Source organism: Lontra canadensis, unplaced genomic scaffold, assembly GCF_010015895.1.
Source record: "Lontra canadensis isolate GAN:19392208 unplaced genomic scaffold, GSC_riverotter_1.0 scaffold7, whole genome shotgun sequence".
NCBI lineage: Eukaryota > Metazoa > Chordata > Mammalia > Carnivora > Mustelidae > Lontra > Lontra canadensis.
The window spans coordinates 28,870,836-28,897,130 of record NW_022631001.1 but is presented as its reverse complement, the minus strand read 5'-3'; the positions used below and the strand labels follow the sequence as shown (position 1 = coordinate 28,897,130).

General features: G+C 39.1%; 1 protein-coding gene across 3 annotated transcripts; it reads right to left on the bottom strand.

Annotated features, from left to right (window-relative positions):
* Positions 1-8,096: 8,096 nt before the first annotated feature.
* Positions 8,097-25,346, bottom strand: LOC116865134 (tripartite motif-containing protein 34-like). 3 transcript variants are annotated; one of them, XM_032853293.1, is made up of 6 exons: positions 25,178-25,346; positions 17,263-17,749; positions 16,276-16,371; positions 15,410-15,640; positions 10,881-10,903; positions 8,097-9,670 (listed from the first exon to the last, which is right to left on the bottom strand). In XM_032853293.1, exons 2-6 carry the CDS (start codon positions 17,686-17,688, stop codon positions 9,550-9,552), a joined length of 897 nt encoding a protein of 298 aa, XP_032709184.1. In that variant the 5' UTR covers positions 17,689-17,749; positions 25,178-25,346; the 3' UTR covers positions 8,097-9,549. The 3 variants fall into 3 exon arrangements, with proteins under 3 accessions (XP_032709184.1, XP_032709183.1, XP_032709185.1); XM_032853292.1 differs by lacking the exon at positions 25,178-25,346 and having other exon boundaries at positions 17,263-17,918; XM_032853294.1 differs by lacking the exons at positions 8,097-9,670; positions 10,881-10,903; positions 25,178-25,346 and adding an exon at positions 14,663-14,812 and having other exon boundaries at positions 17,263-17,918.
* Positions 25,347-26,295: the final 949 nt, after the last annotated feature.

Genomic DNA, 26,295 nt, shown 5'->3' with positions numbered 1-26,295 from the left:
TTACTTTCTCTCCACTCACCCAGATTATAATCCTTTATAGATGCTTAATATTTCCTGACTGTTCAGTAGGTGTTAATACAATTTTTTTCATCACAGTTATATGCTTTTGCTCTTGTGAATTTAATCAAAAGTATTCTTAAAAATTTAAAGCCCATTTTCTCCCATCAATTGGACACTGTAATAGCCTCCTGAGTAAACAATTAATATGCACCAGATACGAAACTTGTCTAGATGTAAGAGACAGACCAATGACTTTTGAAAAGGGAGAAGAAAGGAAAGTACACATCAAAATATTATGTAACACAGAGATATGATACAAGGTGTTCAGACGTAAGATTAAGATGGAGTTCTTTCTGAGAAACTACCGGCTCCTTTCCTTAGCTCTGTGCAGAGAAAATGGAGTAAGGAGTTTAGCAATGGAAGAGTAAGGAGTTTAGCAATGGAAAAGTATGTCCAAGATGATGGAGGACAAGTTCTAAGTCGGGAGTGGACACCAGAGTGTCGTGGGGTGCTGCTGAGGTGAGAGTAAGCTTTGTTCACTCAGAAGAGAACAAATTCCCTGTGTCTGAAGCCCCAGAGAGACAAGTGATTGTGGGGGAGCTGCAGAGGTGGACAGCAGTCTGATCATCCAGCCTCTCTCATCAGGCTGACCAAAAGTCTGGTGATTCATCAGGAAAGTTCTGGACAACTTTTCAGAAATTATCAGTATAAGAAGAGTAATAGGAGGAGTTACAAGAGTGTCTTCTCCTGGGCACAGGCCCTAAGATCCCTTTCCCTCCCACAAGTCCAGATAAGGACTCTTGTCTCTACTGGCTCTCTAGAGGAGCTTGGGCTTTTTTTTTTTTTCTTTTTAAGATTTTATTCATTTATTTGATAGAGAGGGAGATCACAAGTAGACATAGAGGCAGGCAGAGAGACAGGGGAAGCAGGCTCCCTGCTGAGCAGAGAGCCCAATGCGGGGCTCAATCCCAGGACCCTGAGACCATGACCTGAGCCTAAGGCAGAGACTTTAACCCGCTGAGCCACCCAGGCACCCCGGAGCTTGAGCCTTTATGAAGAGGGAAAACAGGGCTCCATCTCACACACTTCACTGGAGGAAAAGAAAAATAGTTTTTTCTATTTCTGAAAAAAAAGTTACTCTGGCTCACCTTAGCAAGGTAGAAAAGTCAAAACCTCAGAATAGAAAGAAGATGAGTGTAATTCAGCCTGAGAAATAGTGATGATCCATCCAAGAAGCAAACAAGGGTCTCAGTGTTCTTAAGTCTTCCTTTTCCAGCTGTCATGCCATCCCCAGACTCAATATATCTCTCTTCTGCAGAGAACATACAAGCAGGCTCTCTGCTTTAAGAGCAGCTTCAGAACCACAAGTTCATCCAAATACATTCAGTCTGTTCCTACCAAACTTCCTGCCCTTTGCCTTCACAAATTGCCCCACAGACCTTTAGGCTGAAGTGGAGGTGTCTTGGCTCCGTGGAGATCAGAAGCAGGTATGGGCAAGATTCACTCACCAAGCCAGAAAACTGGTAACTGAAAACAAGGGAGTTTCCCTACTGGAACTGGGTAGAAATGAAACTTAAAATCTGAGAAGGGGAAACGAAAGAAAAGAACCAGAATGGAAACTTAAAAAACAAGAGCAACGAGAAGACACCACATAGGGTGCCAGGAAAGGGTGTGTTCTAGGACCTGCACCAGCCAGGCACCCAGTCACTACATTCTTTCTCCTACCCTAGCTTACTCCAGCATGAATATTTGAGTAATAAAAAATGAGCAGTACAAAGATACAGCCTGAATACTCAGCATTTCAATTCAATCCTATAATTATTTGTTGAGCTTATGCTATATTCAAGCCCCAGTCAAGCCACAAAAGATAAAATAATGATCTGGAAAGGCTTGGCGCCTGAACTCTTGCAATGCAGACTGCGACGGGAAAGATAATCAGTCATAAAGCTCTGTAAATATGGGCAGACATAGTGACTATCAGCAGGCATCATTGTGAATAGTAAAAATCAAATTTAAAAGTTTCTTCAGTGTGAGCCTATGGAGAAAATTTTTCTAAAATGTCATTGAATTTTAGGAGTACACCAGTTAACTACCAGTTTCTATTTCTTATGCTGACAGGTCTGAAAAGGAAAGCTTGCAGAAATTAACCATAGTAGAACCAAGTCAATGCCTTGTTACCCAACAGCTAGGAGGCAGGTGAGAACATGGAGGTTAATACATGGTAGTATTCAAGCATAATCTTTTACTGAGTAACACTCCTCCATAATTTTTCTTTCTTTACTTCCTTTGGGAAAAGTTTGCCCTTTTTAATCTCAGTCAGAGGCAGGACTGGAACAACTTGTATTTCCTGCACACACTTTTGTGACTGAAACATCTTGTATTTCCTACACACACACTTTTGTGCCATTATCTACCTTGTTCTGATGACATGTTCTAGATAGGGAATTGCATGATGGTGGAAGCTCTACCATGGACCCTGACTGGCAGAATGGCAGAGCACACAAACTTCACACATGAGCCAACATGAGACCCCGTAGGGCAACTGAGAAACCAATGCTTGGAAAATTAAAGCACAGATATTTTTGTATTGTTGGTAACCCACAGAAATGTAAGGTAATCATGGCTTAGAAACTCCTTTTGAATCACTTATAGCTATGAAGCAGGAACTGAAAATCATGCAAGCATAATTACTGAACCATACTGAAGTAAGTTTTTCATAATAGTGAATAAAATTGTGATGCTTTTCAAGTGTAATCATAATCATCTAAATTTTGGACAAATTACATTCTGAAAGCTGGCATTTTTTAATCACCTTTGTCTTATGATCCTATCATCAAGTATCCTTCTTCCTGCAGCCCCGCACCCAAACAACAGTAAAGTTTTATGAAGGCAGGAAGGGAAATTTTCTATGTTGTTCCTTTTTGTCTCAGCTCTATTACAAGGTGCTGAACACAGGGAATGATTTTTCTTTTTATTAACATATAATGTTTTATTCATTTCAGGGGGACAGGTCTCTGGTTCATCAGTCTTACACAATTCACTGCACTCACCATAGCACATAACCTCCCCATCCCTCCCGCCCAGTCCCTTCCAGCAAACCTCAGTTTGCTTCCTGAGATTGAGTCTCTTATGGTTTGTCTCCCTCTCTGTTTTCATCTTATTTCATTTTTCCCTCCCTTCCCCTATGATCCTCTGTCTTGTTTCTCGAATTCCTCATGTCCATGAGATCATGATACTTGTCTTTACCTGACTGACTTATTTCACTTAACATAATACCCTCTAGTTCCATTCATGTCATCACAAATGGCAAGATTTCGGGGTGTTTTGTTTTGTTTTGCTTTTGATTTGATGGCTGCATAGTAAGGAGTGATATTTGAATAGAAAAACACGCAGTTATACAGCTCTAGTATTTTAATTGCATTGAACATGCTAACAATAATCATGGTTCTGTTCCACTGTTACTCTTGCAGCCAACATAATTGCTGTAGTGCATGTGAATTCTGGTATGAACCCTGATATCAATTCCTGTGCAGAATGTTAACAATTTTTCCTGTCTTCTCTGTTTTGTTTTTAAGGTTTACTCAGATACTTATCTCAATTCCTGTTGTTTACTCATTCTGTACCAGCGCAACTGAACCACAATACTTCTTGTGGCCTGTGTTTGGTTTTGTTTTGTTTTTCAGACCGAAAACAGTTAAAATTCATGGGCCCAAAGTGGGAGAGCTTTCATTTAGATTCTTTCCCAGCAGGAGATATAGGAAATGGAGGGGGACACAAAGCCCTAAGGAGGACTTTTTATTCCCTGATCCCCAAGAGCATAGTAAACTGGAATGTGGATCACAGCAATGCGCTGAGCTCCAGAGACAGACTTTGGGTGGTAGGAGAAGAAGTAAGGTTCATTCAGGTTTCCAACCACAAGCCCATGTTTCCTTGTACCAGCAAGCTTTGATTTCTTCACGGATTTCTCCCACCTGAATCTCATGTCTCACAGGTGGTCCCCAGGACATCCTCCAGAGCCATCCTCCTGCCCTCCTACCCTTCCACCTGCTCATCTTCTCTCAGGTCTCTGAGTCCCTCCCACATTTTCCAGATGAATTTTTTGTTATCTCTTCTCAGACAAGCTCAAAATCATCAGGTCCTCTATGTAAGTGTAATTTTCAAATTACAGATTGAGCCAAAGTTTTATAGCCCAAAGCTACCCTAGCTCAACTTACTCAGAAATGCATAATAGGTACTGGGATTTGAGTTTTAGAAGTAAGGGAGTTCTGGAGAGCTGAAGAGAAGAGATCCCGATTAAAAAGTCAGCTTTTACACCCCGTACTGCCAAAAATCTCTTTCTTCACATTTCAGAAGCTCTTGCCCTCACACAAACTTCTCACATGAAGTCTGGAGGGAAAGGTTAGGTGTTTGGGGCCAGGATGTGAGGTCAAATCAGAGATTCAAAAGGAATAAAAGGATGGATATGGGATTTGTAGGAGGCATGAGAAAGGAAGAAGTATTCGGAACTCATCTTCTTGGTCCTCGCAATCAACTAACCTACCCTGCCCCTGTTCACATCCCATAAATATACACACACTTGGAGCCCTGCGCTTCCCTCTAATTGTCAGCAAGATCTACAGAGCAAAAATAGACTATCCCAAAGTCCAGTCTACTGTAAATCTCTGCCTTCACCACCACATAGCAGATCATCCTTTCTCCTTTCTGACCTGATAATGAAAAAAGGGACAACCACTTTGAAAAACATCTGGCAGTTTGTTATGACATAAAATATGCATTAATTCTAAAAACCAGTAAATCAATTTACAGTATTCACTCAGAAGGGATGACTGGTTTGCTTTTTCGAGGAGTCGACAGATTTCATCCAAGCCTGCATGAGGAACCACTGCAGAACCAATTCTGGAAGAAAGGAAGGGAGAACCTGCTTTTATTCACTTGAGGAATATCAGAGTCCATCAGCTCACTGAGAAGAATGAGGCAAACCAGGACACATCGAAGTTTGGTCTAGGACATTGTTGAGAAATCCCACAAAGTACTCTGGACTCTTCCCATATAGTCATGAACAATAATTGAGTAAAGCCAGGCAAACAGAAGGAGATTTCTAGAGAAAAAGAATTACTGCAGAAACAGGGGAGGATATTAACTTTTCATTAGTATATTCACTTGAAGAGGCTATTATAATTATGAAATAAGACTGGGCAGCTATGAAGACGATAAGAAAAAACTCTTAAAATGCTAAAATATTTATTTTGCAATCAGATGAAATTCTTTAAAAAATCTGTAATTATGTAAGCAAGTTATTCTATTAGTTATGACAAAGCAAAGGCAGGGGCGCCTGGGTGGCTCAGTGGGTTAAAGCCTCTGCCTTCAGCTTGGGTCATGATCCCAAGGTCCTGGGATCAAGCCCTGCATCGGGCTCTCTATTCAGTGGGGAGCCTGCTTCCCCCTCTCTCTCTGCCTACCTCTCTGCCTACTTGTGATCTCTGTCTGTCAAATAAATAAATAAAAATCTAAAAAAAAAAAAAAGAAAAGAATTTTTTTAAAAAAAAAGACAAAGCAAAGGCAATAATTTTGAAAGTAAACTAATATGTGTTTTTTAAATAATTTATTTCCAAGTCACAGGTAAAGGGAATGTGAAAACTAACAGACATCATTCTAAATCACTGCTCATATGTTAGGAAATAATAACAATTATTTAAAATATTCTGTTACTTAATTTTAACCATAACTCATCAAGTGATTTTCATTGTGTTTGTTTTTTTTTAAATGAGAACACATATCTCATAAAATTTAGTTTATTTGATAAGGGCCAGTATGTGGCAACACCAGAATTATAATAAAAGTCCACCTCTGATATAGAGAAATACCGCATGATCTCACTTATATGCAGGATCTGCAACAGTTACACTAGGAAGTAGATATTAGAATGGTGGTGGTCCGGGCTGGGCTGAGAAGGAAATGGGGAGACACACACACACACACAGGTGTGCATATGTTTATTAGCCTGATTATGATGATCATTTCACAACATAAACATGTATTCAACCATCAAGTTGTATACCTTAAATATTTACAACTTTTATATAGCAAGGTATCTCAAAGCTGTTAAAAACCTGAAAATAAGTCTGCCTATAAAGGTGTGTGTGTATCCAAAGTAGAACTGGAATAGTCTTGACAGTGGTGCCAAGGATCTGAAAAATGAGGGAAATTGAGGAAAGTGTACAAGGCATGTCTCTGTATTATTTCTTACAAATGTATGTGAAGTTACAGTTATCTTTTATTTTTTAAAAATGTAGACAATTTTGGAAATTCTTCTCTAGGGTGCAAGTTTTCCTTTGGTTTTGCATCCTCTGCTGAGCTTTGTTTCCAGGTGGCAGACAGGGCCTAGGCAGAAGTGTGAGTATTCAGAAACCTATTGGTTTTTTGAGACAACTGGGCATGGGACTCAAGAAAGACAAGTGAAGCGAGGAGAGGTTGCAGAACTGGGCAGGGACCCTGTCATCAAGCCTGCTTTACACAGGTGAAGGGAGCACTAGGAATTTCTCCATAGGATCACAAACACACTGTATATTTACAAGTACAAGAAGCAAATGGATTGGCTTTCCTAGATCCCTCTGCCTTTAAGATCATGGAGTCTCCTCATTTCCCTCTCCCTCCTGAAACAGGGCAGACAGGGATATCATCTGCTATCCCTAACTACAGAAGTGACCCAGATGCTGAACTATCAAAAGGAGCACTGCCTCGTGTACTTTGGACACATCTAATTTCATAATTTTGCACACTTTCATTATTACGATCCTATCACATTTTCTGCTACTTCTAGAGGACATTTTTATATTCCTCAAATTATTCATTGTAGCGATGGGGTAGCAGGAAGGCAGAGGTCAAAGGGAAAATTTAGAAGATCAATTTCCTCCAGTTTCCATGGATGAGTCCCGAGATATAGGGGAGCTGTGTGTGCACGCACACACACACAGTACACACACACAGACTGTAGAAATATTCACCTTGGAATCCTTTGCGTCATCAAATGTCATCCAAAGATGAGGCCCATAGGGTTCTGGGGAAAAGCAGGAGTGAGAGCTGATACTGTTTAACCAGACAGCCCACTTTTTTTCTCCTAGCTCTGAATATAATTAAAGAAGAGTTGAGAATAAAAATGCTGAAAGACATAGGGATGTCTTTTATGAACAAGTCCCAGATGAACATCCATTGTAGTGATAACACACCTCCAATCTCACTGAAGGAAGAGAGCAAGATTTTCCTCTACCTTCCTGAGAACTTCCAAGTCACTGCAAAAGGAAAGCTGATCACGCAAGCAAAACACTTTCCTACACCATTGTTAAGAAATCCCACGATCATACCTCTCTTACTGTATCACTGTGAATAATAACCTTTTAAAGCTGGGCAAACTGCCCAAATCAAAATTCGAATTCAATGAAATAGAATTACTGCAGAAAAATTAAAAAAAAAAAACAAAAAACTAGGCAGCTATACAAAAACATTAGTTAAAATTTAAAGAAAATTGTAATTCTTTAACCCCGTTATTTTATTTCTTAACACAAAACAAGAATGTAAGAACTTATATTCTTAATGTAAGAATACATTAAGCTAATATGTATTCTTGAAATCATTTATTTTAGTCAGAATGAGAGGGGGGCAAAAAATAGACACATACTAGATCCCTTCTTACATGCTAGAAAACATTCTGTTGGTTAATTTTCACAATTCTACATCAGGTACATTTTTTTTTCTTTCTTTCTTTCTTTTCTATTTCTTTCTTCCTTTCTTTCTTTTTTTTAACAAATGAGAAAACTGAATCCCATAGAATTTCATGAGACACTAACATAGCTTGTATTTTTTAGTAGCAAATATTTATTAATAAATCAAGATACTCAGGGGTGCATGGTGGCTTAGTAGGTTAAGCATCTGCCTTCAGCTCAGGACATGCTTTTGGAGTCCTGGTGTGGAGCCTCATGTCGGGCTCCCTGGTCAGTGAGGAGTCTGCTTCTCTCTCTCCCTCTGCCCATCCTCTTGTTCTCTCTCTCTCTCTCTCTCTCTGTAAATAAATCTTTTACAAAAATAAAAAATAAAAACACTTAGATGTTTATAATGACATTTATTTTCTTACAGTAATCCTAAATATGCTGCAGTTTTCACACCAAGATGATTTTAAGAAAATAAACACAGCATTCATGTACATTATTCAAGGTTCCATTGAATTGTGTGGAGAGACAGGACAGGAACCCAGACACTCTGGACATGAAACTATCACTTTTAATTATTAATTTTGATATCTTCTCCTGAATGAAGGGTGTTCAAATGGAGGAAAGGAAGGCAGCAAGGAAAAGATGGTGAGAATGGCACAGATAAGCTTGAAGCATCAGCTGCACCCAAAGCAACAAGCACTACAAGGAACTTAGCAGGGGTGTAAGAAGGTTCAAGAGCTTGGTGAGCACAGACTACAGGGTCATTATATTTCACAGGGTTGAAATACGGAAAAGCATCCTGAGAAAAGGAACATGAAGAGAATTTATAGATGAGAAACCTGTGGTTTGTGACACTCAAAAATGAGACAGTGCCAGCCTCATAGTCTAGGAAAGCTCCAACACAGTGGGGAGGGGCAAACAGGGCCAGGATTAAGATGAAGGGATCAAAGAAGGATGACCCCTCAAAAGCATTATATTCAAGTTGATGTGGCACCTTTTAATGAAGTAATCACATGTGGTAGAAACATAGAATGAAGATGTTGATCATTTCAATCAAGTCTATCATGAAATTTCACATTGGGTTCTGGGCATTTTCCTTCCTATACCTCCAGGATCTACCTCCCAGTAATGTTTCCCAAAACCCAATAACCAGGGAGCCCAGGACAAATTAATTGTTATTATATGCATTATTCGGTTTCCAACAGCACATACATCTCATTTGTCTTTTATCTGTAGAAACAGGCAGTATATGTTGTATTTTGGAGATGATTTGGAGTCATGTGAGCTGCAGAAAAATTGGGGCTGGGTGAAAGACATGACATAGCTTTATTCGTGACACTGTGAGAGGGATCTTGGGAATAACTTGAGCGAGAACTGGGAAGAATTCTGTTCTGTTCTTGGGGAGAGGTATAACACTACAGAAGCAGAATATATATGTATGTGTTAGAAGGGAAAACATGGGTGTTGGAACATGAGACCTACTAGGAATGAAAAATTCTGAAAGGTGATGAGAACAAGGTGGCTTGATGACACTGATTTCTCCTCACCTCAGTAGCACTACATGTGTCAGCTCTCAAATAATAAAAAAAAAAAACATAATCAAGACAAGAAAAGGAGGCAGCCCTGAAATCTCTTTCCCTTAAAGTATAGGGGAAGGACTGGGGACTATGGCGAGGTAGTGAACTGGTGAAGGAGATTATGCCCCAGACACCTGGCCACTCCCCATCAAATATGACCATATCATCATGTGATGTCCTTTGTGTTCTCTCTCCATACCTAGAAATGGTGCCCTTTTCTCCTTTAGGCCTCTGCCCACAAGACTCCCACAGCCACTTACCATGCTCTAGCATTCCTCACCTCTAAACATTTGCATTATCACTTCCAGATCAGGAATTTGGGACACTTTCACTTTCTTTTGTTCCTTAAGAAAAGCTTTTTGTTTCTTCAGAGTCAAGTTCTTACTCCTAAAGATGACAAAAATAGAAACCCACACTTCTGAATTTTTGTTCTTCCAAAATGACTGTCTTCCTATTCACCCCATTGAAGAGTTTGAACCCTCCTCTCCAGAGACCCTGAGAAAGAGGACAGCAGACTCCTGACCTTGGAGCGAGAAGAAATGTGTTCATGTCTACATTCCCAGTCACCCTTTGTGTGACCTTAGGAAAGTCTTGAGGTCTCAGAGACACAGTTTCTTCCTTCAAAAATTAAATCAACCTCTCCCTCTTGATCTCCTAGGAAGTTTATGAAATAATGGATATAACAAAACAAAACTTTGGTACCTTGAAAAAAACTTAATGTATGGAAAAGTCACTGCATGGATGTGGCTTCACTGCAGGGATGTGGATTCCCAGGGCAGATGATCAGAAAGTGAGGTTGCAGAACCTGACTCCTGAATGTTTGGAACATATCACGTGTGGGAATATTATCTGGGAAGGACCAAGCTCTTTAAACTCTGCCCAGTAGGGAAGCCCTCAGAATAACATGAGCTTTTAAGTTCTCTGGGAAAATTTGCAAACACTCAGAACAGAAGACACAAACACCAAACTAATGATGGCCTGAATTTCATGTGTTAGCAAAAAGCTTGATGCTGTGAGGTAGGTGTGCAAATTTAGACACAAGGATGTTATCTTTCCATTCTGGCTTCTAAAGTATGTGACCAAGATGGATCACTTGTGTGTACTAAAGCCAAAATATTCCCTGAGATTCAAGTCTGTTTTTGGAGATCTAAACAGAGCCATATAGAAGGTCTCTTCAATTCCCAGGGCAGAAGTTTAAATATAAGGAAATTTTCTCCAATTCCAGGTGCTTGGCAGGTGAAGCAGACATAAACTTACCACGATAAGCCAAACACCTATGAAATAAAAGTACCTGAGTTAGATACGGGCATGCAGGTGGATAAAATTTAAGAGGTCTGCCACCTCTTATTCTCTGTACTGCTTACTGACCCACACTGTGATTTCCCACTACCCACATTCCCTCCTATAGTACCTGGTCCAATCTCAATAGTTACAGAACACTCAAACCATGATTTGTGAACAGAAATTTGGCATATAACTACACCCAAATTGTCCTGCCCTGAGAGATGTTTTAGTCTAACTGATCATCACAAAACTTTAATGATTTTAAACCTCTTTTTAGTGCACGAAAGGACCATCTCTTATCCCTCACACATACCTTTCCATGACGGAATGCACATCCTAGGGAGAAAAGGGAAGACATGAGTCAAGAGGTAATAGAAACTCCCCCTTACAAAGCTTCATCACATCCTCACCAGCCCCATGGTAGGAGTAAAGATGGTCCCAATGTGAGAGCAAATAAGTAAACATAAGATCCAGGCTAATCATTCCAGAAGACTCATGTGAGGTTTTCAGATTTCCTAAAAGGTAGAAACAGCTTTGAGCCTTGAAGAATTATAGCATGAAGCTTCTAGTATTTGGAAATGAGACTTATTTATGAGGAAAACAACAGTTCTGTAATTTTTTCCTACATGCATGAGATGGTTTGAATAATGCAATGCTTCTTTCATTTACTCAGTAGAAATGTAAAGTGATACACTATTATTTGCCAAACATCAGCACAGGTTTTGGAGACTCAAAGATGAGTAAAAAAAGAAAAGAAAAGAGTAAATAATTGTAGTATCCCTCAAGAAGTTTACATGGCTTTGCGGAGGATACAAGCAAATATATTGTTAGGTGTTTTTCAATTTTCAATTATCTCCTCATTTTACACACTATCTACAGATGACCTTGTCCAGTCTCTTAAATTCAACACACACATATGTGCACTTATTTCCAACTCTTTGTTTTTACTCAGTTTTGTCTCTTAGATTCTTGTTAACATAGGCAGTAGTAAAGAAGCCACAGGAACTAGTAGGTTAGGATGTCTAATATGTAACTTACCACTCACCCACCAAATCATCTCCTCTCTTATACTCCATTGTTCATAATGTTACCAATATCCACTCAACCACTGTCCTAAAATTATAATTTTTACCTGTACCTCAGGCTCTACTGAGCAATTTAATCCACATTTTTTTTTGTTATTGTTTTAATTTTTTGAAGTTTTTATTTAAAATTCCAGTTAATTAACAATGTAATATTAGTTCAGTTTAGTGCACATTCTTAACAGTTTTTAGCTATCTGATTTTCTTTATCCTCACAGGTATTGTTTTGGTTGTTTGAACATATATCTACCAATATATTTGGTTTCCTTTACCTCAGCCTTACTTCTTTCATGTCACCAAAAATAGGCCAACAGGTGGGTCAATAAGTGCAAAAGAGAAAAAACAACAACAACAAAAAAAACACTCTCTGTATTAGGGCTTTTATGTTGTATATGCCAAAAAAGAAAACCAGATTAAGTGGAGAAAAGGATTTGGGAGGGCTGTTATAACTTTAATCAAAGATGAATTTTGAACCTCAAACCCTATCATCAGGATCTGGTCTATGTCCTCCAAATTTTATTTATTCCCTCTATATTGACTTTACTCTCCATTCATGAAGGAAACATGAATCTCCTGATATAAACTCCAGAAGAAAAGAGAACTTCTCTTCCCAGTTAAAAACAATAACAATAAACAATAAGAATAAAAACAACAACAAAACACAAACAGAAAACAAAACCCAAAAAACTATTACTCCTGCATGCCATTGCTCTGCATTGATTAGGTACCCATATTAAATTATGCCTGTGTTGGAGCTGGAAGGAAATGAAACAACGTTGGAGTTTCTATATCTTACTGAAATTAATTTAGTATTAATTTGAAGTAGACCACGAGAGAGTAAGATGCATACTGTAATCACTAGAACAACCACTAGGGAAGGAAAAAAAAAAATGAAAAAACAAACAAACAACAACAACAAAAACCCCCACAGAAATAGGAAAACTTAACATTTTATACTAGAAATACTTAACTCAAGCAAAGCAAGTTAAGGAGAAAGGACAGTGAAAACTACAGGTGACACATGGAAGAAAAAAAAACAGCAATATGAAAAATGTAAATACAGCTACATCAGCATTAGCACTAAATGTTACTGTCTTAACACCCCCATTTAAAGGCAATGATTGTTGGACTGGATAAAAAGCAAGTTTCAACTATTGTGATCTGTAAGAGATGATTTTGGATCCAAAGACACAAATATGACCAAACTAAATAGATAGAAAAATATACACGATGCAAGCAGTAATCATAAAATAGCTCAAGTGCCTATATTAATATTACATAAGATAGACTTTAAGACAATAAATATTATGAGAGAATGGGAGGATAATTTCAGAATGATAAAAGGTTCAGTACATCAAGAAGGGATGTAACAATTACAAATGTAAATGTACCCAACAGTAGAACTTCAAAATACACAAAGCAAAATCGAAAGGATTAAAAAGAAAAATAGAAAATTCAGTAGTTATAGATTTCAATAGCTCACTCGAAATAATTGATAGAACCGTGTGTATGAAAATCATCAAAGATACAGAAGACATGGATGATACTATTAACTAATTTGACCTAACAGACATCTATAGACTATTTAATCTAACAAATATAAAATACACATTCTTCTCAATTCACATAGGAAAATTTTCTGGACATACAATATTTTAGTCCATAAAACAAGTATCAGTATATTTAAATACTGAAAAAATATGTGTTTTCTGGTTATGAAGAAGTTATATTTGAAATACACATTAAAAGAAAAAGTAAGAAACCAAGTATTGTTAAATTAATTTGCACACTTTATAGGTATTTAATCAAAGAATACAAAAATACTAATTCAAAGGGATACATTCACCCCAATGTTTCCAGCAGCATTATCTACAATGTTCAAATTATGGAAATGGCACAAGTGTCCATCAACTGACAACTGATAAAGAAGATGTGTTGTATATATATTATAATATATAATAATTTATTTATATATTTTATATATATGATGATGTGGTATATATTTGTGTGGGGGACATGCATAGATAGATAGATGATAGATGATAGATAGACAGATAAAAATACATATGCCATGGAATATTACTTAGCCATACAAAAGAATGAAATCTTGACATTTGCAACAACATGAATGGAACTAGAGAGTATTATGCTGAGTGAAATAAATCAGTCAGAGAAAGACAAATAACATATGATTTCACTCATATGTCAAATTTAAGAAACACAACAAATGAGGAAAGGGAAGAGAGAGAGAGACAGACAAACCAAGAAAGAGACACTTAACCATAGAGAACAAACTGATGGTCAGCAGAAGGGAAGTGGGTGGGGGATGGGTTAAATAGGTGAAGGGGATTCAGGAGGGCACTTGTGATGAGCACCTGGTAATGTATGGAAGTGCTGAATCACTATATTGTACATCTGACACTGATATTACACTGTATGTTAATTAACTGGAATTTAAATAAGTAAGTAAATAAATAAATAATATAAAAATAAAAAATATATGGAATGTATCTAAATCACTGCATTTATATCACTAAATACTATATCAGAAATGATGGTCTCAAATAAGTAATCAAAGTTTTCTCTTTAAGAAACTAGGGAAAAAATGGCAAACTAATCCTAATATACACACAAACTTTTGTTCATATGTGTGCACACTCATGTTCATGTATGCATACATTCTCAAGTTCATACATCCATATACACATTCACTCACAAAGTAAGAAAAAAGGCGGGGTGCCTGGGTGGCTCAGTTGGCTGAGCAGCAGCCTTTGGCTGAGGTGGTGATCTCAAGGCTCTGGGATCGAGCCCCTGTTGGTCTCCCTGCTCAGTGAGGAATCTACTTCTCCCTCTCCCTCTGCTCCTCACCCCACTCATGCTCTCTCTCTCTCTCTCAAATAAATAAAGTCTTCAAGGAAAAAAAAAAAAAAAAAAGAAGGAAAGATTAAAAAAGTCAATGAAATAATAAAGTTTATTCTTGAAGAAAATGTTAAAAAAAAATTGACCAAAGACAACTAAACTGTCCGAGAAAAAGCTCATCATCAAAATCAGGACTAAAAGAGGGGACATTAGTGTGTGTGCTATAGAAACCAGAGGGATTATAAGAGATTATCATCACTACCTTTATGTCTCCAGATCAGGCAACTTTAGAGTGGACAAATCCCTACAAAGACATTTATTATCAAAATCTGACTTAATAATGGTAAAAAATATAAGTAATCCTAATACATATTTTTAAATATTGTTTTAACCCTTTTGAAAAAGAAATAGGATGAGATGGCTTCACTGGTGAATTCACTGAATATTTAAAGACAAAACAATACTAGTACTTCACACTTTGTTTTTTGTTTGTTTTTCAGGAAATGGAAAAAGAGGGAGAAAAATCTTAGTTTATTCTATGAGGGGGAAAAATAGGGTCTTGGAATGTGACATTCACTTGTTTGTGATCAAGCTGATTCATGAAGAAGTACCTGAGAAGTCCCTAGCACTAGATTACTGATCACAGAGGCCTCTAGACTATCCCTGGATACCATGCAAATTCAGCCTGCCAGATTTCTGCACTGCACTTGATAAATAAATATGAGATTGTCCCTTGTTATTCATTCCTATAACCTCTGTCACAGATACAGGAAAGGGGATACTGCAAGGCAAAAGGAACCTTAGTGTCATCATCAGGAAGAGCAAAGAAATGGGAGAGAAGGAAACTCGGTCTTCATTTTTTCTCAAATCTCAGATGCTGGGGTTTCTTCCTGAGTCTTACCTGAAGCATGCCTACTGTTGACTCCTGAAGCCGATGCTCTAGTTCTGAAATCAGGTCTTTTACCATCTGCCTGTGCTGGGCCAGCTCATCCTCCACTGAGTCCAAGGAGTCGAGAATAGTTTTCTCCTCACTGTCCAGCTTCTGCACTATGTTCTTCTCCTCATGCTCCAGCATAGTCTTCAGTTTTTTAAACTGTGTCTGGTTATACCTTTTCTCATTTTGCATATGATTCTTCAGGAATGAGAAAGAGAGAGTGGTAGTCAGGCTATCAGCCAGAGACCGGGAGCCAGAAAGAGAACTATTTTCTTCGGAAACTTCTTACTGGGAAATGAGAGAGAAGCAAGGGAACAATTCTTGGGGATCCTGACTTTTCCCATTATTTTTTCTCCATCACATTCCAAAATAATGGCCTCAAGTTTACATTATTGAGGCTAACCTGAGCCCAAAGAGGATCCTTGGGTGTGGCTCTGCATTCACACAGCTGTCCAGGACAACCAAGTTCTCTTTGCTTTACTCCTGACTCCCATCCCCTCACCCTCGGCTGAAAGTTGAACAATACAGACAGAACCCTGAGTCATTGCTAACAGTCTTCCCCCAGGAGGGTCAAAGACTCAAAATCACAACAGGAATTTATCACAGAATTCACTAGCTATCCTCTATGTGAATACCTCCCTTTAAATGTCTGTGTTCATTTATAACATATTCATTTTTCAAGCCCCACCTTTATCAGGGAAAAGATAAAGGACTAACCAAATGACTTTTGGACATAAGGACTATCAGGAAACAAAAAGGAAGGGAGCTCCTTGTGACTAACACCCAAGGTCCTGTCTATATTTTTGTCTCACTCAGGAAGGATCTCTCCCTACCTTCCAGGAGGTTCTCTGTTCTCTGAGGTTAGCTTTCAACATCTCTGCTTCCTGCTGCTCCTCCCTCACCTTCTGCAGAGCTGTCTGGAGCTTCTCCTATGGAGAGGAGTCACACCAGAGTCAAGCTGTCAGATTTCTAAGTATCAGCATAGAGGATAAATGGAGAAAATATTAGGCCAATGTCCAAAGAGACCAGAGTTTATAGAATCAGTGAGAACAGCAATTAGAAACTATGACTTGGAAGAAAACCTGATGTGATAAATGTGTTCTTTAAGACCCAGGTGATGAGCACTGGGTGTTATTTGCAACTAATGAATCATTGAACACTACATCAAAAACTAATGATGTACTTACTCTATGTTGGCTAACTAAACATAATAATAAAAAAAATCTTTTCAGCCTCTACAGAAATAATCACTTTTTTATATGTAAATGTATCAATTATATTAACAAAATTGCATTCTATTCAGAAAACTATATTAAAAGATTTCCCTGTATTTAATTATTGCATTTAAACAAATAAACCAAAATTAATCAAGAGGAAAAAAAAAGACCCAGGTGATAGACATCACCAGCCCTCATCAAAAAGAGGGGATGATTCTGTTTGTAATATTACAACAAACCAAGCCCTCCAGCAAAGAAAGAACTTACATCTCCATCTACCTTCCTGTTCAACTCAGTGATGAGGGTCTCTCTTGGGCACTACATTTCCGCCCATCTAGCACAAGGTACAAAAGTATCTACTTTTGACTAAATCTGTACTGTAGGTTTATCCTTTTGTAATTTAATAGAATGCACAAAAATGTCCTTCAGACAAAAAAAAATTTTTTTAAATGTTCAACAGGCCTTTAGAAAGTGAGAATCAAAAGAAAAGACATCAGAGGCCTCAGGTCTATGATGACAAGGTAATGAAAGTTGAATGCAAAGTGGAGATTTCTCATCAAGTTCCATTTTCTGCCCTATATTCCCTCTATCCTGGTCTCTTACCTGGTACTCTTGGACAGCCTCATCCATGGGGACCGTTTGGTGACCACGGTGCTCCTGAGACCGCTCGCAAACCCAGCAAAGGACCTTCCCATCCTTCTTACAGAAGAGCAGGAGCTTCTCTTCATGGCGTTCACAGAGATTTCTCTTTTGCCCCTCCTCAGAGCTCACCTTGACCTCTCGGAACCTCTCCACTATATTGGCCACATGCCAGTTAGGCCGCAGCTCCTTAGCGCAGTAATGGAATTGGCATACAGGGCAATTGGAGCTCTTCTCTTCCTGGCTTGTCTTGGACTCCTTGTTTGCTGCAGTAATGCAGGCTTTGCAGAAGCTGTGGCCACAGTCCAGGCTCAGGGGTTCCTTCAGGAGGTCCAGGCAGATGGGGCAGGTCACCTCCTCCTTTATGTTTGTCAGGAGTTTAGAAGCCATAGTAGCTGCTCCCTTGCTCCTATCTCTCCTGACCTCAGTGGTTCCTCTTGCTCACAGATCCCTGCATGATTGGGAAGGTTAAAAGGGGACAGAGTTGGAAAGGTAAGAATAAAATTACACTAATTGTGTAGAAATTAAGGACAAGCCCAAATCATAATATTGAAGGACAAGAAAGAAAAGGTAGAGAAGGGAGGAGTAGCAGACCCCATTTCAACCAGTCCCCTGAATTTAGCTGGCCTACCAGACCATTCTAAACACCTGCAAAATCAGCCTGAGGTGTAAGAATGTGCTGGGATCTCTGCAAGCAGAAAAGCAGGGCCTGTCACAAGGTGGGAAGGGCAGAGTCATGACTTGTGACTCTGTGGGAATATATCAGAAGATAAGCAGAAGAGGGCAGGAACCACCATAAACTGGCTTCTGGAAAGAGATATAACACTGGAGCACAAAAGCATAGTGAGCCAGGGTCCGCAAAAACTTTCAGAGCAGTAGCAGCTCGGAAAGGGCTTTAGAGCAGTGACCAGACATGATCCAGGAGCTGAGGGTGCATGCACGAGCCCACGGCTCCTTGACATTTTAGAAGCACAAAGGGCAGGGACATGCGGGGGCCCCCTGGGATGACCTCTGGGAGAGTCACTGTGGACATGCACCACAGGAGGCTGCAGTTTTCAGCAGCACATACAGAAACAGAGATTCTGTCCTGGAGGGCTCTGTGAAGAGCAGACTGCAATTTCTCTGTTCTGGGACAGAGGTTCGGGTGCAGCCATTTTTGCTCTGACCCTCTGAAGAGGTACAGAAAACCACCAGAGAACAAAAGCTCAAATAAAAACAAAAGCTCCAGTGAGCCCATCCCCTGTCAGGGGCAGCTCAACTCCTCCTAAGCAGGGTTGCCTGAGAAACAGCATGGAGGACCCTCCCCCCAGAAGACAGGATGGAAGAATAAAGGGACAACAACACTATGGATCTCGTAAGATTGTAAAATCCCAATATCAGGGGAAAATATATTAAGCTCCAGGCACTGCCTCAAAGCTTATTTATTTTTCAAATACAACTCTCTATTTTTTGTTTTTCTTTCTCTTACACGTCTGTTTTTTTCTTTTTACCTTTTTTCATTTCAACCAGATCTTTAATACAACAACTTCTATTTCATAGCAGTTGTTACTTTTTAAAAAGATTTTACTTATTCATTTGACAGAGATAAGAGCACAAGTAGGCAGAGTAGCAGGCAGAGGGAGAGGGAGAAACAGGCCTCCTGCTGAGCAGGTAGCCTGACATGGGACTTGATCCCAGGACCCTGGGATCACAACCTGAGTTGAAGGCAGATGCTTAGCTGACTGAGCCACCTAGGCATCCCTCATAGTAGCTTTTTAACCTGTACTTTTTCACACCTATATTTTTTATAGGTATATACTTCATTGTAGTCCTTTTTTCCCTATTCAATATGACATATATAAGTTTTACTTTCCCTGTAATTTTGAGAAGTAGTGTCCTCTAACACAGACCAAAATATGCCCAGGAACAAATGAAACACCCTACTTTGCCCACACTGAGTGATTATAGCTCTCCTTCCCCTCACCCCCACTTTAAAAAAAAAAATTAATGTTTAAAAAAATTTTAATTTTATAAATTTTATTCTTGTGTTTCATTTTGGCTTTGTTTATTTGGTGGTGGCTTCCAACTGCTCTGGAGTTTCCATCTTGCTAGGGTCATGGTTGATATTTTGGATTCTGTACATTCCCTCAACTATCCCTCAACAGAATGAGTATGAGGAGGAACTCCCAACAAAGAAAAGAACCAGAGATAATGTCCCCTGCCACATATTTAATGGATATGGATATAAGCAAGATGTCAGAGATAGACTTCAGGGTAGCAATCATGAAGTCAATAGCTAAGCTTGAAAAAAGTATTAATGAAAATACAGAAACTCTAAGGGCAGAAATGAGATCTAATCAGGCTGAACTTAAAAATACTATGAATGAGATGCAGTGAAAACTGGATTTTCTAGCAGCCAAGGTAAATTAGTCAGAAGAATGAATTACTAATCTAGAAGATAGGCTGATAGGAAGAAAGGAAGCCAAAGAGGATAGGGATAGGCAGCTGGAAGCCCATGAGAACTGACTTAGAGAGATGAAGGATCCCATAAATGTTCCAGTGTCAGAATTATTGGTATCCCTGAGGGGGTGGAGAAAGAGGGCTAGTCGGTATATTTGACCAAATCATAGCTGAGAACTTCCCTAATCTAGGGAAGGAGATAAGCATCCATGTCCAAGAGGCAGAGAGGACCCCTTCCAAGAACAATAATACCAAGACCCAGTCATATAATAGTGAAACTTGTGAATCTTAGAGCCAAGGAAGCTATGCTGAGAGCAGCTAGGGGAAGAGATTTCTTATGTATGGGGAGGGAGGAATATCAGAATAATCTTAGACCTGTCCACAGAGACCTGGCAAGCCAGAAAGGGCTGGCAAGACATATTCATGGTACTAAGTGAGATGAACATGCACCCAAGAATATTTTATCCAGCAAGGCTGTCATTCAGAATGGATGGAGAGACAAAGAGCTTCCAGGACCAGCTGAACATAAAAGAATATGTGAAACATGAAAGAATATGACCACCAAGTCAGCCCTGCAAGAAATATTAAGGGGGATTCTATAAAAGAATACCCCAAGAGTAATATAGACCAGAAATTTACAGAGTCATTCTGTAGAAACAAAGACTTTAGAAGCAGTATAACGGCACTAAATTCATATCTTTCAATAGTTACTCTCAATGTGAATGGCCTAAATGCTCCAATGAAATGGCAAAGGATTTCAGATTGATAAAAAGACAGTACCCACCCATATGCCCTCTACAAGAGGCTCACTTTGAACCTAAAGACACCCCCAGATTGAAAGTTAGGTGATGGAGAACCATTTATCGTGCCAAGAGACCTCAAAAGGAAGCTGGAGTAGCAATTCTCATATCAGACAAACTAGACTTTAAACCAAAGACTGTAGTAAGAGATGTAAAGGGACATTATATCATACTTAAAGGGTCTACCCAACAAGAAGATCTAACAATTGTAAATATCTATGCCCCCAAGTGGGAGCAGCCAACTACATAAACCAGCTATTAAACAAAATAAAGAATCATATTGATAATAACACATTAATAGTAGGAGATCTCAACACTCCACTCTCAGCAATGGACAGATCATCTAAGCAGAAAATCAATAAAAAACAAGACTTTTGAATGATACATTGGATCAGATAGACTTCATAAGTAAGTACAGAACATCCCACCCTAAAAAAACAGAACACTCATTCTTCCTGAGTGCACATGGAACTTTCTCCAGAATAGACCACATACTGGGTCACAAGTCAGGTCTCAACTGATACCAAAAGATTGAGATTATTCCCTGCATGTTATCAGACCACACGCTTTGAAACTGGAACTCAATCAAAAGAAAAAAAAAATGGAAGGAATTCAAACATTTGGAAGCTAAAGAACATTCTGCTAAAGAATGATTGGGTCAACTGGGAAATTAAAGAACTTAAACAATTCATGGAATATAATGAGAATGAATACACATCAGTCCAAAACCCATGGGATACTGTAAGGTGGTCCTAAGGGGGAAATACATAGGCATGCAAACCTCTCTCATAAAATTAGAAAAACAAATGCACAAGCTAACCTTACACCTAAAAGACCTGAGAAAGAACAGCAAATAAAACCTAAATCAAGCAGGAGAAGAGAAATAATAAAGCTTAGAGCAGAGATAAATGAAATAGAAACCAGACGAACAGTAAAACAGATCAACAAAACTAGAAGCTGGTTCTTTGAAAGAATTAATAAGATCAAGAAACCTCTGATGAGACTTATCCAAAAGAAAAGAGAAAGGACCCAAATTCATAAAATCATAAATAAAAGGGGAGAGATCAAGACCAAGACCAAGGAAATAGAAACAATTATTAGAAATTATTATCAGCAACTATATGCCAACAAATTAAACAACCTGGAAGAAATGGATGCCTTCCTGGAAACTTAAAACCACCAAGACTGAAACAGGAAGAAATAGATATCTGAATAGTCCAATATCAGTAATGAAATTGAAGCAGTAATCAAAGACTTCCCAAAAAACAAAAGTCCAGAACTGGGTGGTTTCTCAGGAGAATTCTACCAAACATTTAAAGAAAAAATAGTACCTATTCTACTGAAGCTGCTTCAAAAAATAGAAACAGATGGAAAACTTCCAAACTCATTCTATGAGGCCAGTATTACCCTGAATCCAAAACCAGTCAAAGACCCCACCAAAAAGAATTACAGACCAATATTCCTGATGAACATGAATTCCAAAATACTCCACAAGATCCTAGCCAATAGGATCCAACAGTACATTCAAAAGATTAATCACTACGACCAAGTGGGATTTATTTCTGGGAGGCAAGGGTAGTTCAACATTCATAAATGAATCAGCATGATAGAGTACATTAATAAAAGAAAAGGTAAGAAAAATATGATCTTCTTAATTGATGCAGAAAAAGCATTTGACAAAATACAACATCCTTTCCTGATTAACACTCTTCAGAGTGTAGGGATAGAGGGAATATTCCTCAATACCATAAAAACCATCTATGAAAAGCCCACAACAAATATCATCCTCAATGGGGAAAAACCGAGAGCTTTTCCCCTAAGGTTAGGAACATGGCAGGGCTATTCACTATCACCACAGCTATTCAACATAGTACTAGAAGTTCTAGTATCAGCAATCAGACAACAAAAAGAAAAAAAAAAAAGGCATTCAAATTGGCAAAGAAGTCAAACTCACTCTCTTCACAGATGACATGATACTTTATGTGGAAAACCCAAAAAAGACTCTACCCTCAAATTACTAAAACTCATACAGCAATTCAGTAATGTGGCAGGATACAAAATCAATGCACAGAAATCAATTGTTTTTCTATACACTAACAGTGTAACTGTAGAAAGAGAAACTAAGAAATCGATTCCATTTACAACAGCACAAAAAAACAAAACAAAACAAAAAACAAACAAACAAACAACAACGTAAGATACCTAGGAATAAACCTAACCAAAGAGGTAAAGGATCTATATCTAGAAATTATAGAACACTTACAAAAGAAATTGAGGAAGACACAAATGTAAAGACACAGATGAGAAAACATTCCATGCTCATGGAATGGAAGAATAAACATTGTTAAAATGTCATCCTACCCAGGGGAATCAACACTTTCAATGCCATCCCTATTAAAATACCACTGACATTTTTCAAGAACCTGGAACAAACAATCCTAAAATTTGTATGGAGCCAGAAAAGACCCCAAATCTCCAAGGGAATATTGAAAAAGAAAAACAAAGCTAGAGGCATCATGTTGTCTGACTTCAATCTATATTACAAAACTGTGATCACCAAGGCAGCATAGTATTGGCACAAAAACAGAATCATAGACAAATGGAACAGAATAGAAATTCCAGAAATGGATCCTCAATTCTATGGTCAACTAATCTTTGACAAATCAGGAAAAAAAAAATTAAAAAAAGACAGTCTCTTCAATAAGTGGTGCTGGGAATGTTGGACAGCTACATACAGAAGAATGAAAATGGACCATTTTCTTACACTAAACACAAAGATAAACTCAAGATGGATGAAAGACCTAAATGTGAAACAGGAATCCATCAAACTCCTAGAGGAGAACATATGCAGTAACCTCTTTGACATCAGCCACAGCAACTTCTTTCAAGACACATTTCCAAAGGCAAGGGAAACTAAAGCAAAAATGAACATTTGGGACTTCACCAAGATAAAAAGCTTCTGCATAGTAAAGAAAACAGTCAACAAACCTTAAGAGGCAACCTATGGAATGGGATAAGATATTTGCAAAGGACATTACAGATAAAGGGCAGGTATCCAACAACTATAAAGAAGTCCTCAAACCCAACACATACAAAACAGATAATCATGTCAAAAAATGGGCAGAAGACACGAGCAGACACTTCTCCAAAGAAGACATACAAATGCCTAACTAGGCACATGAAAAAAAAAAGTTCAACATCACTAGCCATCAGCGAAATACAAATCAAAATCATAATGAGATACCACATTACACCAGTTACAAAGGCAAAAATTAACAATGCAGGAAATAACAAATATTGGCAAGGATGTGGAGAAAGGGGAACCCTCTTATGCTGTCGGTGGGAGTGCAAGGTGGTATAGCCACTCTGCAAAATTGTGTGGAGGCTCCTCAAGACATTAAAAATCAAGCTACCCTACAACCCAGCAATTGGACTACTAAGTATTTACCCCAAAGATACAGATGTAGTGAAAAGAACCCCAATGTTCATAGCAGCAATGTCCACAATAACCAAACTGTGGAAGGAGCCAAGATGCCCTTCAGAAGATGAATGGATAAAGAAAATGTGGTTCATGTATATAATGGAATATTCCTCACCCATCAGAAAGGATGAATACCCACCATTTGCACTGACATGGATGAAACTGGAGGGGATTATGCTAAGTGAAGTTAGTCAAGCAGAGAAAGTCAATCATGTGGTTTCACTCATATGTGGAACATAAGGAATAGTATGGAGGACCATGGGGAAGGGAGGGAAAACTGAAGGAGAAGGATCAGAGAAGGGGTGGAACCATGACAGACTATGGACTCTGGGAAACAAACTGAAGGTTTTAGAGGGGAGGAGGATGGGGGAATGGGGTACAGGGTAATGGGTATTAAGAAGAGCACATGTTGTGATGAGCACTGGGCGTTGTATGTAACTAATGAATCACTGGACACTACATCAAAAACTAATGATGTACTATACAGTGGGTAACTGAACATAATAAAATAAGATTAAATTAAATTAAATTTAGAAAAGATACCACATTTGGAAAGTTATTCCTTTGCCCCTGATCTCTTGGGTGGCCCCTGTTTCTGGGTGGCAGATATGGCCCTGGCAGAGGATGAGTAAGGTTAGTGACTTGGGCTTGCCAGCTGGCAGCCCATCAAACTCCTAAGCACGGCCAAACCAAAGTGATGAGAATTTATCTAGAGTCATGCAGAAACGCTACGGTGTTACCAAGCAGGCACTAAAATGTTAGGATTCAAAGATCCCTCTGTCTTTGTTCTTGCTGTGGAGAGAAGGAACTTTCTACCTCTGAAAAACAGAGGATTCTGGTTGGTCCTCAGCGACATGCAATTCAGAATTATAGAATGGGAAGGAGAATCTCCAGGCTAGATTCAACCGGTAGAAATAATGGTTAATTCCAAGAAAGCACAAGGCCTTTCAAGCCTTCAAACTTCCCTTCTTTGAGGACTGCCCTTCCCCCAACTTCCCCAGGCCTCTTTGCACCCACCCCACCCCTACACTCTTAGCAGGAAGCTTGCAAGCTAGGCGTTGTCCCATCTACCCTTCACCGCAGCTGCTTGAACACACATTAAACTCACTCCAAAATTCAGTTCTCCCCACCTCTGCCCTCCACAAACCAGTCCACACACCTTCAGACACCAGTTGAGAAGTCGTGGCTCCTTGGGGGAAGCGTGGAGGCAGGCCAGAGTGTGGTCAGGATTCTCTCAACAAACTAGTGGCCAATCTCCACCAAGCTCTCGAAGTGCTAAGTGAAAATGAAAATGAAATTCTCCCAGACTGGCAGGAGAGGAGGAGAGATGCCACAGACCAATGGGAGGCCTGCGCATGGGACCCCAGAAGTGACAAGGCTTTGTGCCCAGGGCCAGTCTGATGAACCAGTGGTTGAACTCCTTGTTCCACTCTTAGAGAATGCTCTCATGTCTTTTCAAGGTAATCAGTCCTTTGGAGCACTAGGCTTACCTGAACAATATAATTTCACACAAATCTGCCTAACTTTTTATCCCAGAAATGAGCTTTCCAGTAGAGGTGAATAAAATTCTTCCTTTACCACAAGGAGGGACCCATGCAGAAGGCTGCCCTGAGGCAGCCCTGGGGACATGCTCTCTAGTCTTATGTATTCACCTAAAGTAAGTTAATCCTATTAGGCATGTGAGAGGGAAGAGCTACGGGACTCTGAAATTTCCTCCATGGGACAGTCAGTGACCATCCCAAACTGGCAGCACAGTGAGGTTGACCTTCAGAATTTGGATTCAGTACCGCCAAAATAACCCTTCTGCTAAAGATGCTGGGAAGATCCAACTGTAGGCAGTGTCATTTGCTGGGCAATGTCATCTACTATTATTTAACATACAATCTTTATAACCTTAGCATAATAAAAATGAATCAGGAAAATCATTGTGGAGTGGTGAGGGAACAGAAGGCTGGCTGAGGACAAAGCAAAAGCTGACACCCTTCAACCTTCCCCCACCCCCACTCCTGGGTGGGACATATGTGACATTCTCTAGGAATCTCCCATCCACCTTAATGTTAATACCTTGCTAGAGGGCAAAACGACCTTGGCAATGGCAAGGCCTCTGGTATCCAGTATCTTGTAGGTCCTCTTTAGCATACAAAAGTTCTGTCGAAACCTCCCTTTCCATTACCTTCCCCCAACTCCATGGTACATAACCTGCCACCCCTCACAACCGTGGGGGCAGGAGCTCTTTCTGCCCTTGGGTCCTGTCTCCATGATTTAATAAACCATTCT

What these genes read in the sequence shown, in the direction of transcription:
- LOC116865134 (XM_032853293.1), bottom strand. Translation starts at nt 17,688, where the DNA reads ATGGCTTCTAAACTCCTGACAAACATAAAGGAGGAGGTGACCTGCCCC. An exon ending in AACAGAGAACCTCCTGGAAG is followed by an intron (nt 15,641 to 16,275) that starts GTAGGGAGAGAT and finishes TCATTCCTGAAG; the next exon opens with AATCATATGCAAAATGAGAA. An exon ending in GTGCATTCCGTCATGGAAAG is followed by an intron (nt 9,671 to 10,880) that starts GTATGTGTGAGG and finishes TGTCATCTTTAG; the next exon opens with GAGTAAGAACTTGACTCTGA.